Source organism: Camarhynchus parvulus, chromosome 3, assembly GCF_901933205.1.
Source record: "Camarhynchus parvulus chromosome 3, STF_HiC, whole genome shotgun sequence".
Taxonomy (NCBI): domain Eukaryota; kingdom Metazoa; phylum Chordata; class Aves; order Passeriformes; family Thraupidae; genus Camarhynchus; species Camarhynchus parvulus.
The window spans coordinates 95,640,518-95,652,599 of record NC_044573.1 but is presented as its reverse complement, the minus strand read 5'-3'; the positions used below and the strand labels follow the sequence as shown (position 1 = coordinate 95,652,599).

The following is a 12,082-nucleotide window of genomic DNA, read 5'->3' as shown; positions in this document are numbered from 1 at the left end:
TAAATTAACATCAAAAACATGGAAAACCAAAGCAAGTGTAGTGACCTAAAATCACAATCTGAGTTTCAATACAGCACACTTTAAATTACAACGTGTGGTAAGTCTTGGTGTTTTGAAATCAATCCAAACCTTTCCACCTTGCTTCATTCTTCCTTCTGCCCTATTTTTCACTCCTTCCACCTGTAGCAGTCACTTACCAAAACTGCAAAGCAGTCCTATTCATTTGAAGATTTAGCCCTTTAAAAAAATGCTTTCTATTCAGAATTGGTTTTAATTTCAGTTTTGCTTTTGTGATAGCTTCTGAACAACTCACCTTAGAATATGATACATTTAAAGGGGACTGCTTCTCACCAGCAACAATTGATGAATTATCTTCTTCTGCTGTTCACATAATGTCCATAAGTAGAAGACAATTTTATCCCTTTTAAATATTCTGAATAAGACATCAAGTAATTTTTACATATAATAAATGGAATGTAGTTTTTTGTAGGCATTTCATTCATAGTACTTTTTTATTTGAACAAGAAACTGTATCACCCAACCATATTCCTGTTTCCCAAGTCACACCTTGTTTTGTACTTTCAAAAAATATGTCTGTGTGCAAAAAGTCCACTTTTCTTCGTGTGCTTACATTGAAGATACTTCTCTCATCTGGAGAATTTTACTCCTAGAAGAGATGCATTAGATTCTCTGTACGTGGAGCTAAAGATTATTATTGGAATCAGTAATATCTTTCAAATAGACTTATTCTTTAAAGTAGAATTAGGAGATTACAATAATGGTTAAGAACTAATTTCAATAACTGTCTGGTTACAGTAACTGTAAAGAACTGTCTTTCAAGAATCATACATTTATCAAGAAGATACACTTTATCTTGCAATATTAACAGTTAACAGTATGTCTATTAATCTTGTTATCAGACGCCTACCAAAGTGAGTAAGACAAAGCCAAATACTGTCACCAAGACAAATGTGGCTTAAATACTATATAATCACTGTCTAGTAGGTAATTCTGGCCATACATAAAACTAATTCTGTGGTCTCTATGTGATAGACTGACAAATTTATAGCAGCCACAAAGTATAACAAATGTATGAAATGACAGAAATAGGCATTTATATTTATTGCCTCTGATTTATGAAGCGGGCTAAAGAAAAGTCATGCATCATATTCCATGTGATTTAATTTAATCTCTACTAGGAGACTACAATGTTTCACAAGAATCAGTATAAGATATTTTTTTCACAGGTTCAAGATGCATTCAGATGTCGGCTAAGAAATTGCCAGGATCCAATCAATGCAGATTCTTCAAGTTCTTTTCCTAATGGACATGCTCAAATCATGGTTAGCTTTTATTTTCTTCTTTGACTATGAATTTAGTGTTCCTAACAGGAAGAAAAACTTACTGTGTTGTATGTGACAAGTTTGCATGTCTGAAATATTAACACCTAAGCAAAAGACTGTTTAGGTTATCATCTGCTTGCTTAAATATCTTAGCTAGTTTTAAATTATTGTTGTGTTTATTTAGGGGAGCACAGAGAGTTGGCATCTTCCACCAGTGTTCTGTAGGACAAAAGAATCTTAAATAAGAGAACAAAAAAGAATTGAATAATATATTGTGACATTTTCTAGTGTTGCTGTAAAGAGTACTGAGGCATTTCCCTTCATGAGGTCTTGAAAAATGTTCTCAAACAAGATAAGGAGAAAGTGCTAGACATTCTACAGGGGGAATCTATTAAGTGTGTTAAATTAAGAGATAGTGAATTTTGCTCATATTATTAGGTAACGTATTAATACAACATAGTGATCTCTTCACTTTGAACACCACTTTGTCATTGACTATAATGGGGTCGGAATCAGGCCCTAAAGACATGCAAGGCTCAGCAAGAATGCAAGATACAGCAAGCAGATGCCCTTCAAAATGATGAATCAAGAAAAGAATTTAATGTTTATACTTCACAAGCAAGAAAGAGATCAGTTTTACTGAACATTTAGCATGGAATAAACTTCTTGTGAAAATAAAAAGAAAAAGTAAAAAAATTCTCTAACAGAATAGTTTTGTTTAACTGGGAAAATGTCCTTTGATTTTCAACTGTTAAAATTCTTCCTTGTTCTCACAATTAATTTTTGCATAATGAAATAAATAATAGTTGTTTTCAGGGAGTACAAAAATTTTATATGACTACATTAATAGAAAGAAATGACAGAATTTTTCATAACATAAGCATTTACACAAATTAATGAAGTTTCAAACAGGATGGACTACTTGAATTACACTTATTCACAGTAATTTGTATTGGAGGCTATTTTTCATACTTTTTTTCATAACATTACCATGAAAATCTTCCTTAAAGAAGATCTTTTGGTGAGATGTAGAAGTTATTCTTCCATATACCTTAAAAACTATACACTGTATCATTTTATTAAAATTATATACTCTACTTCCATCTATTTTATTTTATTTTTTCTGGTCAGGCAGCATACTTTGAAAACCACCCAGTTATACTTTAGGAAACTTTCTAAAGCTCTGCTGTTGTAAAACAATACACTTCACCTTCTCAGCAACAAGAAACCATTTTTAACAGACTATGACCCTGTAAGTAGGACATTTTGGAAGTGCTAGTTGGCAAAAAGGTGTTGTGGTTTATTTTTGAATTATTAATGGCTGTTCTGTTTCACTGTTTCTTGTTACAGACTGATTTTGAGAAGGATGTAGACATTGCTTGTCGGTCAGGTAAGAACATCGAGAGAGTATTTAGCCAACAAATAGTCTTGTACAAGTTCCTTGTGAAGTGAAAACCAGAAAAATATTGGGGTTTAGCTCTTTGTAGGAAATATTTATTAATTTAAACAAAATAAAATGTGAAAAATTATGTCACTTTGTGAATACATTATTTAATTGTGTTACTAGGGCCATTAACTAGAATTGAGCATTTAGAAAGTAGTCAAAGGTGTGACTGTCTATTAGAAAGCAAATAGTTGTGGAAAGAACATAATCTTTAATGCATTAAGCTTTCCTTCCCTGGTACACAAGCAAATGTGAAAATATCATTTTACTCTAACAAAAAAAAAAAAAGTGTATCTTGACAGCTGTGTATATGAAGGATGCATCAATTTGCATTCATTTTAAAATGGGTATGTTTTTTAGGACTCTTAAGTGAAATCAACAATAGTTTAAGCAAATTAAGTTTTATTCCACTTTAATGAGAAAAGCTGCAGTTTTTAAAAATATATTTCAGTAGTGTGATCTTTAATCAATTAGCTATATTTGTTTCCATATATTAAAGACAACATATTTTCACCTATTTATTTGCCTACCTTGTTTAAATAGTGAAGTATAAAATAAATTACGATTTAAACTCTACAGAAATATTTTAATCTAGGAGATATTTCCAAAGGACAGTTTTTCCTAGGGAAACAGTCTTGCCTAAACACCCTCAGTTTTCAATAAAGGGAAAAAGAGAGTGTGTCCTCTCTATGGAGTGAGTCAGAGCAGAAGCCTGATTTAGCTCTTCTGCATCAGCCACCTGAAAGACACTTTCTCTTCACTGGCTAAATGCAGAGCCAAGAAAGCTGATCTCATTAAGGTGAAGTTTGAGTTTCCAGTCACCCACCTTTAAAAAACTGCCAATTGAGTTCTTGCTACATAGACTTAGTTCTTCCCTACAGATCAGTTTTAATATGCACATGTATTTTGGAGGAATCAGGATAGTGAATTGTAGCACAAATGCCTGTGTGTCACCATCCAATGCAGACAAAAATCCACCATTGATCCATGTAGTTCCCACTTCTGTGACAACATAGCTCTGCAATACAGAGGGCCTTGTCAGAGGTGTCCTAAAGGAGATTGACTCTGAGTGCTGTTATGAACAGGCTTTACTTGATAAGCATTTGAACTCACTTTCTGATAATGAAAAAATTTAAGGATAGATCACTGTTTGAAATTTCTGAACAAGTGTCACTGGAAACAATGAAGCAGACACTGAATTCAGGTATTTGTTCACCATTGTTTAGAAGCAAATCATTATTTTCATAATGGAAAAAAATGAAAGTTAGTTTAGTGTGAGGAAGGAGAGTCAGATGTCTTATGAGCTGCTTGCTATGGAAAAGGCAGTGAACTGACAGGCGGGCACTGGGGGATCTGGGTCATCAGAGCCCTTGGGCAACCAGAATAGATGCAAATGTAAAACCTAGATACTTGAGTCTGTCTTTCTGTCTCAGCCCATGAGTTGGGGTTTGTTGTATAAAATAGCACTGTTGTGAATGAAAGTATTTTTAACCAGGACCAGAAAATCCCTGTAGGCAGCTGGAATAAACCCAGCAATTGGTTACTTTCATTGTTTTCTACCCTTTTTCTTTCATTACAGATTTTGGATTATAGACGTACTTTTTTTCTTATTATTATTTTTTTTCTTTTGTTTTTGTTTTTTGAAAGATGAATAATTGTAATTGAATAGATGCTTTGCTTTTGAAGCCATTCTTCAATGCTTCTGGAAATTTTGAATTTTATAACAGGATTAGTAACTTTTACATGTAAACCTCGCCCCCCAAAAAATCATTGAATGTTGCTACAAGTTTGAACAGGAAGTCTAGGCCTAGAACAGAAGTGGATTATGACTCTGCTATAAAACATGTTTATATTCTTTATAACCTTTCCAGATACAGTAAAATATTCTTTCTGATACCAATGGAATTTTTTCCCAATGTGGTAATTCTTTGGTTACTTTTATTTAAAACATAATTTAACAGAGAAGAGTTTTTAAAAGTCAGTGAAAAGGAACATTTAGGAGTTTAGGAACACATGCTCATAGTTATAATCTTATGGTAGGTCATTACAATGGATTGACAAAATGATTCTGCCTTACAATCTGTTTGACATTTTCCAGAAGGTTATGTGGAGTTAATAATGGCAGTAGGGATGTCATACTGTATTTTTTGGAAAACTCTTAATGAGTTCCACATGGCAGGCTTGTGCTTAAGCTGTAACTCACCTAAAATCTATAGAAGTCAGTAGGAACAAATGAAGTGGTTTTAATTCATATAAATGACTGAAGTTAGTCAGAGATCAGTGTCAGTTGCACACAGTAAATTAAGAGAACAAAAAACCCAAAACCACAGAAAAGCTTTTCCAAAAACAATATTTATAACATGAAAGCTAATAAGTGGATAGAAAATATTTTAGAAGATGCACTGGTAAAGAAGCGCGGCTAGATAAAGCCACAAGAAAAAGTAGTGTTAGGTTGATATGGTTTCCTGCTGTAAGAATCCTGTTCTCTGGTCCACAGTTCTGCATAAAGACATTGGACCTTGCAGAGCAGCCACTATAACAGGAACACTTTCTAGAATTTCACTAAATGATGAAGAGGAGGAAAAGGGACCAAACCCAGAAGGAATGAGCTATTCAACCTTGCCTGGAAACATCATCTCCAAAGTCATCATCCAGCAACCAACAGGTCTCCACATGCCTATGAGTATGAGTGAACTGGCCAATCAGTGCTTGAAAAAAGACAACAGCGAGCTGCGGAGGACTGTGTACTTATGCACTGACGATAATTTGAGAGGTGCAGATATGGACATAGTCCATCCTCAAGAGCGGATGATAGAGAGCGACTATATAGTCATGCCCCGGGGCTCAGTAAATACCCAGCCATCCCTGAAAGATGAAAGCAAAATGAATATAGGCATGGATACCTTGCCTCATGAAAGGCTGCTGCACTACAAAGTTAATCCTGAGTTCAATATGAATCCCTCTGTAATGGACCAATTTAATATCAATTTAGACCAGCATCTTCCCACCCAAGAACATATGCAGAGTTTGCCGTTTGAGCCCCGCACAGCAGTGAAGAATTTCATTGCCTCAGAGCTGGATGACAATGCAGGATTATCAAGAAGTGAAACTGGATCCACAATATCGATGAGCTCTTTAGAGGTCAGTGGTGCATAAACAAATTGCATGCTCTGTTGTTCTAATTTTATGGTAAGACAATAAATTGTGTCTTGTGTCTAAGGGGTGAAGCTAATGTTTTAATTCAGTATAAATTATTGTTTGGGATCATACACTGCTGTTCATATTTCTCTTATTATCAGAAGTGTTTATACCTAGAAAACAAGACTAAAGTTTCAGAGCCAGTCTGTATGAAAAAATATAGTTCTGGAGATTTAACATTCCACACGACTGCCGAGGATTTCGTGACCTACCAGGTAAAGTCCACTGGAAAATTCTGTGTTGCTATGAGAAGAAAAACTATTCCTGCAAGATACAAGTGCTAATCATTGGCCCTACCTGCAAGCACATGCAGTTGAAAATATTTGCCACTTTATTGCTGACAATCATATCTGTCTCAGATATGATAGATCTGATTCTGCTCTCATTGGTGTAAATTTTGGATTCTTCCATCCAGTAGTTCACCATTTACTGATTTAGTTTTCTTTGCATGTGCATGCAGGCATTGGTACAACTGATGTGTGCAATAGGTACAGGTGGGCTTCGTGTGGAGCATCACAGATTCCAGTCAGATTGCAAAAGTGAACTGAAAAGACTTTAAAAGGCTTTCAGTTGTTACTACAATCTGTCTGTGGGATTTAAGCATTTTCAAAGTGAAAACTGTGGAAATAAATGGTTAAGACCTAAGCATCAAATACTGCCATTCTTATTAAGCTTTTACGTGTGAAGGCCAGGAGTGAGCTGGAGTTTATTTCATGCTTGGACCTCCTTAAGAACTGGGAATACATTTCATCAGCACATCAAATGTTGTGAAACATGGCATTTTGTGGGACAGAGAAAGACAAATGAGAAAAACATGGTACTCATTCTCTGAAAGAAGTCACCCTTGGAAAAAAAATCTACTTTTTTGTGTGAACTTGAAGCCGTTAGCTATTACTCCACAGTGCTTAGACCCATCTGGGTAGGGAAGCAGAGACTCAGCCTTATTTTTCAATTTTTAGATGCAAGTGTAGCTGATACTTCATAAATAGTGGATACTTATAGATGCTTCTTTTAAAATGGAATTGAAGTTTGATGAAGTTTTATTAAGAATTTGGGCAGAAGATCAGAAATTAGATTCTTTTTAAGAGATATCTTTACAGGGTTTGAAAGCAAAATATTTTCTGTGCTGTTTATATTGTGTGTGTACTACAATAAGTTTTTACAAGAGTTGATTTAACTTAAAAATTAGTAGCAAATGAAGTGTGCAGATCTGCAAGGAATCAAAAATTATCCATGTTTTGGTTGTTGTTAAAGTGAATATGTATAATCTTCAACAAATTCTCAAAATTATTGCTAAAAGATAGCTTAAGTGCTTGCCCTTCCAGTGCTCAGATAGACAGGCTCTTTCATAGCAAGTCTGCATTGTTAAAGAAATTACTGCCCTTGCTTCAGGTATATTAGTTAATAGATCTTGAGTGATGCACAGGAGTTCTCAAATTTAATGCAACCCCAGAAGCAGAATAGATAAGGTCACCTTCCAGCAGTATCCTCTCCCAGCTATCTACAATACCATCTTTCAGATCATTTTTGTCAGATACAGAGGCTTAAATCCAGTCCAGTTAATATTAGACATATGGAAATGTGAGGAAGATTCATAGTTCTTTGAGAAGATGGACACATTTGCCACCAAACCTCTACTGTAAATAAATTTCTGGTGATGTCTCTTTTCTTCCATTGGTGACAAAGTTCATCTAGGACACCTTAAAAAAAAAAAAAAGAGCAGATCTTAGTTAAGTTGTAAAAATTGTGACAATAGTTACTTCATCGTACACAAAATTATAGTTCCTGACACCATTTTGGAATATAGGCCTGAAAAATTATCAGTATAATGTACTGCTCCTTTAAAGTTATTTTTCTAACTGTATTTGTATCATATTTTAACTTTAAGATGCGATGTAGACACAGAATCTCAGTCACCATTCTGTATATCATTTTTACACTCAGGAGGACTAATAACTATGTACTAGAAAATGCAGTAAAATATTACAAAACAGTAAATATGTAGCTTCTTCTAACTTGGGAAGTATAGTAGGTTTAGAAGGTTGTATTTTGGTCCAGAGTGCCAGTTATGTTTGTAAACCTCATGAAACCCAGCATAATCCCATGTATTAGGAAAAAAGCACAGATATTATGGCAGGTCAGAAATGAAAGAAACTGTTTCGGCTTTTGTGTCTGCCTTTGTGATTCCTGACATTACTGGATGAGGATGTGCTGCACTGAACTGAAGATAGGAGCATGAAAGAAAATTGTATGTAGAAGAAAATCAGAGTCTCAAACAGATCCTGATAAGCAGATCCAGCCAGATAAAGAATGTGATTGTGTTTTTACTATGCAGATGTGTAAGAAGCAAGGGTTGAGGCAAAGTCCAAAATGTTATTGGCTGGAAGTGACCCACTGGATTAACTTTTGTGGCTGCCTTAAACAAAGTAAAAATGGGGGGGCAAGGGATTTGGTTTTTGAAAGATTGCAAGACTTTTCAAAAGACAGGGCTTTGTCAGACATTATGGAGCAGCAAAACCTGCAGCAGGACATTCAAGACCACACTGCCCACCTCTTTCCTGACAGAGCATGACTAGACCAGCTCTGAAGGAGAATATCCTGAGCAGCAGAAAGCTTCCCCCTCATATCAGCTTGTAGTAGGAACACATCTACAATATCAGCACAAAAAACTTATATTCTGACTTCTAACCCTGAGGGGAGGATCCACCAACCCTACCATTAAATATCTAAATGTAGACATTCCCCTTCTGAAATGGAAAAAGAGCTTTTCACATTTGGCTCCCCTATAGAGTCAATTGAGACAAATAGCCATTTTTAGGCCACTTTTAGACATCTGCTCCAGGATGAAGTAAATTACATACCTCGGTGCATGTGTCTCTTTTCAGATTCCATAGAGGAAGCCAGAATGAGTAGTTCAAACACAAGCACCAAAAATGTGGATGTCCTAAATTTAGTCAGATGCATCTTACTGTTTGTCACAAACTTTCTTCTAAAACTTTTTTATCTATTTTTTTTCCAAAGGAAATGCTTAGATGTGAACAATTAAATGCTTTACTATATCTGGAGGAATTTTAGTTTGCAAAAGATAGCTTGAGAATGCCATAATATTTACATACAAGTATTGCCCAGATAAGTATAAATTTAAGGATGTGCAGATTTGCAATGTGCAAATCAGTGATTTTTATTTTATTTGGTATGCACCCAACAGTACTTATGTGATGATAGGCACAGGCAGGCATATTAGCACAACACAGAGTTTCTGAGGAGGACTAATCAAACATCTGGTTAATCTCCTGAACATTCCTTATATGCATGGATTAAAACTGGCTTTGCTACCTTGGCATCAAAGTGGCTTGTAGCATGCTCCTTCAGTTCAAAGTGTTTTGATTTTAATGAAGAGAACACTCAATACAGTCTTTTGGAATGGTTTTTGTTTTGAAAATGTACACTCAGTGTTGTGCTCATTAAAATGAAATTACTTTGAAGTGAAGAATTGCATTCCCAGACACTTAGATGCAGAGGAAAGTTAGGAGGTTTAAATGTAGAGGAAGAAGCTGATCTGGGAAACATATCTCCAGGAAAAGTAATTAATCTCTTTTTATTAGGCAAAAAAAAAAAAATGGATGAAGAAGTAGATACCTGTGAAGAGACTTGCATTGTTAGCTTTGTGGAAGAATAAACAGTTCTTTGAAGGGAACTCTGGTTAGTGTAGTGTGAGCAGAAATGGAAAAGAGCTGAAGACAAAGACTTAAAAAATTTGTAAAATTAAGAACATGCAAATACAGGCAATAGAAATATTTATTAAGGGGTGGTGGGGTGGGGAGATGCCATGTGCTTAACAAGAACGGGAAGGAAAGGACTTCACAAATTATTTGTCACATAAAGAACTGGAATTCTCTTCCCAGACTCTTATTTTCTTTTTTTTTCTGTCTCAGATTCTGCTGTGAGATTTTTATGTGTAGTAAGTTGATTGTTTGACCAAAATAATCCTTCTGTATTCATTTATGAGAGCTCTTGATACATTCAGTCAACTCTGAAGGTCCTTGGCCAAATCACTGACAGGGGACTTAAGGAACAAAATACTGTTACAGCGGAGAAAATAAAGGGATATGTTTAAGATATTGAAGTGCAAAGAAAAATTAAAGATAGGTAAAGATAAAGAGCAGAAAAAAAGACATTAAAAAAGGTGGGAAATATGGCAGAAATGGAGAAAAAACAAAACGAAGGTATTAGGAAGAATGAGATAAAAACAGCAGGGAAGAAACAAGATCTAAAATAATAATAATAAAATCCCCAAAGCAGAAAAAGAAGGAAAAAATTACAAAGTTAAAATAGTCAATCTCATCAATAAACTACCAGAGCATTCAGGCAGGAAAAAAAAAGCAAAATGTTGTGAAATCATTTTGATTTATGACATGAGAAGTAAAAAAAAAGAGAGAACAAATATATAGAGATGAGCACCCCAGGAATTTCTTCTTTATCATGTTTCCCCATTGCATTTATTTTCAGGCATTCTGTATCTCAGATTTCTATCCCTCCTCATTTCATTCTTCAATAAGCTGTGGAGACAGCTCTTGCCAATTTTGTGACTCTCAGTAAAATGAAGTCTAACCCTGTAACAACCCTCTCTTTCTTTCACTTGAGTGAGTAGGTCCCAGAGTCCTCTGACTTCAGAAATTGATGCAGGTTATTTTCAGGGTATCTTACAGAAGTGGGGGTAGAATCAGGCAGAGTTTGTTGTAGTAACTGAAGATGTGAAGAATTAAAATTTTAGTCGGTCTTGTAAAGTGCAGCATATATTGCAGACTTTATATTATCATTGCCTATTTAACAAGTGCTACATTTCCCCTCAAAGTGTTCAGAAACACAAAACAAATGGTCTTAGCTGATTGAGTAAATAAATATGCAGGCTGCCCTATAAAAACAGGGAGCAACAGGCCACAATAATTTGTTAGAATACTTTTGAAGTGAGATCTTTGAAGTTATGTTTATGCTGTGTATTGGCGTACTAAATTTGCTAGCATGTTTTAAAGACTTAAAATTCCCACATTAAATTCTTTTTTTCATGACAATTTGCTGGCTTTATGTCTAGCTCATGCTATGAACTAGTAGCCAACGATCTATTCAAAAACTAGAGTGTTTTTCAGTCATATATACACAAAAGGCATTTAAAATCAAAAACATCTCTCTATGTTCCACCTTTATATCTCTGAGGCCCAAATCAGATTTTTCTTTACTTTTCTTCTAGGAAAAAATTCTCCTCAGGCTAAGATCTTGTGTGTCAAATCTCATCTCAGAGCAAATTATAACCTACTGATAATAAGACTTTATATTAATGGAAGCATGGTTATAGCCCTCTCTATAATATGGTATCTCTGGTTTCAATTATGCTTTGCACGATGAAATATATCTTTAGGAGTATCTGATGTAATTAATCAGATAGTGGTGTAATGCAGAGTAGGATAAGGAGAAAAACAGGCATTTGTCATTTTACAGACACGGAGAGGGATTTTATTAGTCTTTCAGTAGGAGCAGCTCTTTCTTGATGCCAGCGGATTAGTGTGTGCTGGTGGATGGAAATTATTCTTCAAAATTCTATTTTTGTCCCTCAGCAGAGTTTAAAGTTGTTCTGGAATTACACAGAGAAGCTATACATGATTAGCACAAAGTAAAATTGATTTAAAATAAATTACTACCACAAATCTCTTTTCACAGAGTTTTATTTTGGCTCTGGCATGAAGGGTAAGGGTTTTTTCTACATAAAATGGGTTTTATCAATTAAGATTAAAGAGCCATAGAAATCAGAGATGGAAAAATTCTTGTCAGGTCATCTTTTCTATCAATGCAAGAACATCTTCTACAATATATTTCTCTAAAACTTAGTCAAACTTCACTTTCAAGACTAGAGTGAAGGACTTCCACTGTTTCCCTTAGTAATCATTGCATAGTTGCATAAACTTACATTTTTCCCTATACCAATTCTGATGTTTTCCAGGTTTTTCCCATACCAGTTTGGTTTATCAGTGTTTATATCCTTCTAAGGTTTCTGTACAAGCTTCTTCCAGAGACAAAGTTACACAAATCTGGATCACTCTTT

At 34.8% G+C, this 12,082-nt stretch overlaps 1 protein-coding gene across 7 annotated transcripts in view; it reads left to right on the top strand.

The window, feature by feature from the left end:
* Nucleotides 1–12,082, top strand: part of ADGRB3 (adhesion G protein-coupled receptor B3) — a 443,727-nt gene that overhangs the window by 417,041 nt on the left and 14,604 nt on the right. For 3 of the 7 annotated variants that reach the window (XM_030946501.1, XM_030946504.1, XM_030946502.1), the window contains 4 exons: nt 1,248–1,343; nt 2,694–2,733; nt 5,285–5,928; nt 6,087–6,200. In XM_030946501.1, coding sequence (XP_030802361.1) covers nt 1,248–1,343; nt 2,694–2,733; nt 5,285–5,928; nt 6,087–6,200 — 894 coding nt within the window. The remainder of the gene's footprint in view (nt 1–1,247; nt 1,344–2,693; nt 2,734–5,284; nt 5,929–6,086; nt 6,201–12,082) is intronic. The other 4 variants (XM_030946507.1, XM_030946506.1, XM_030946505.1 and 1 more) reach the window with 2 other exon arrangements.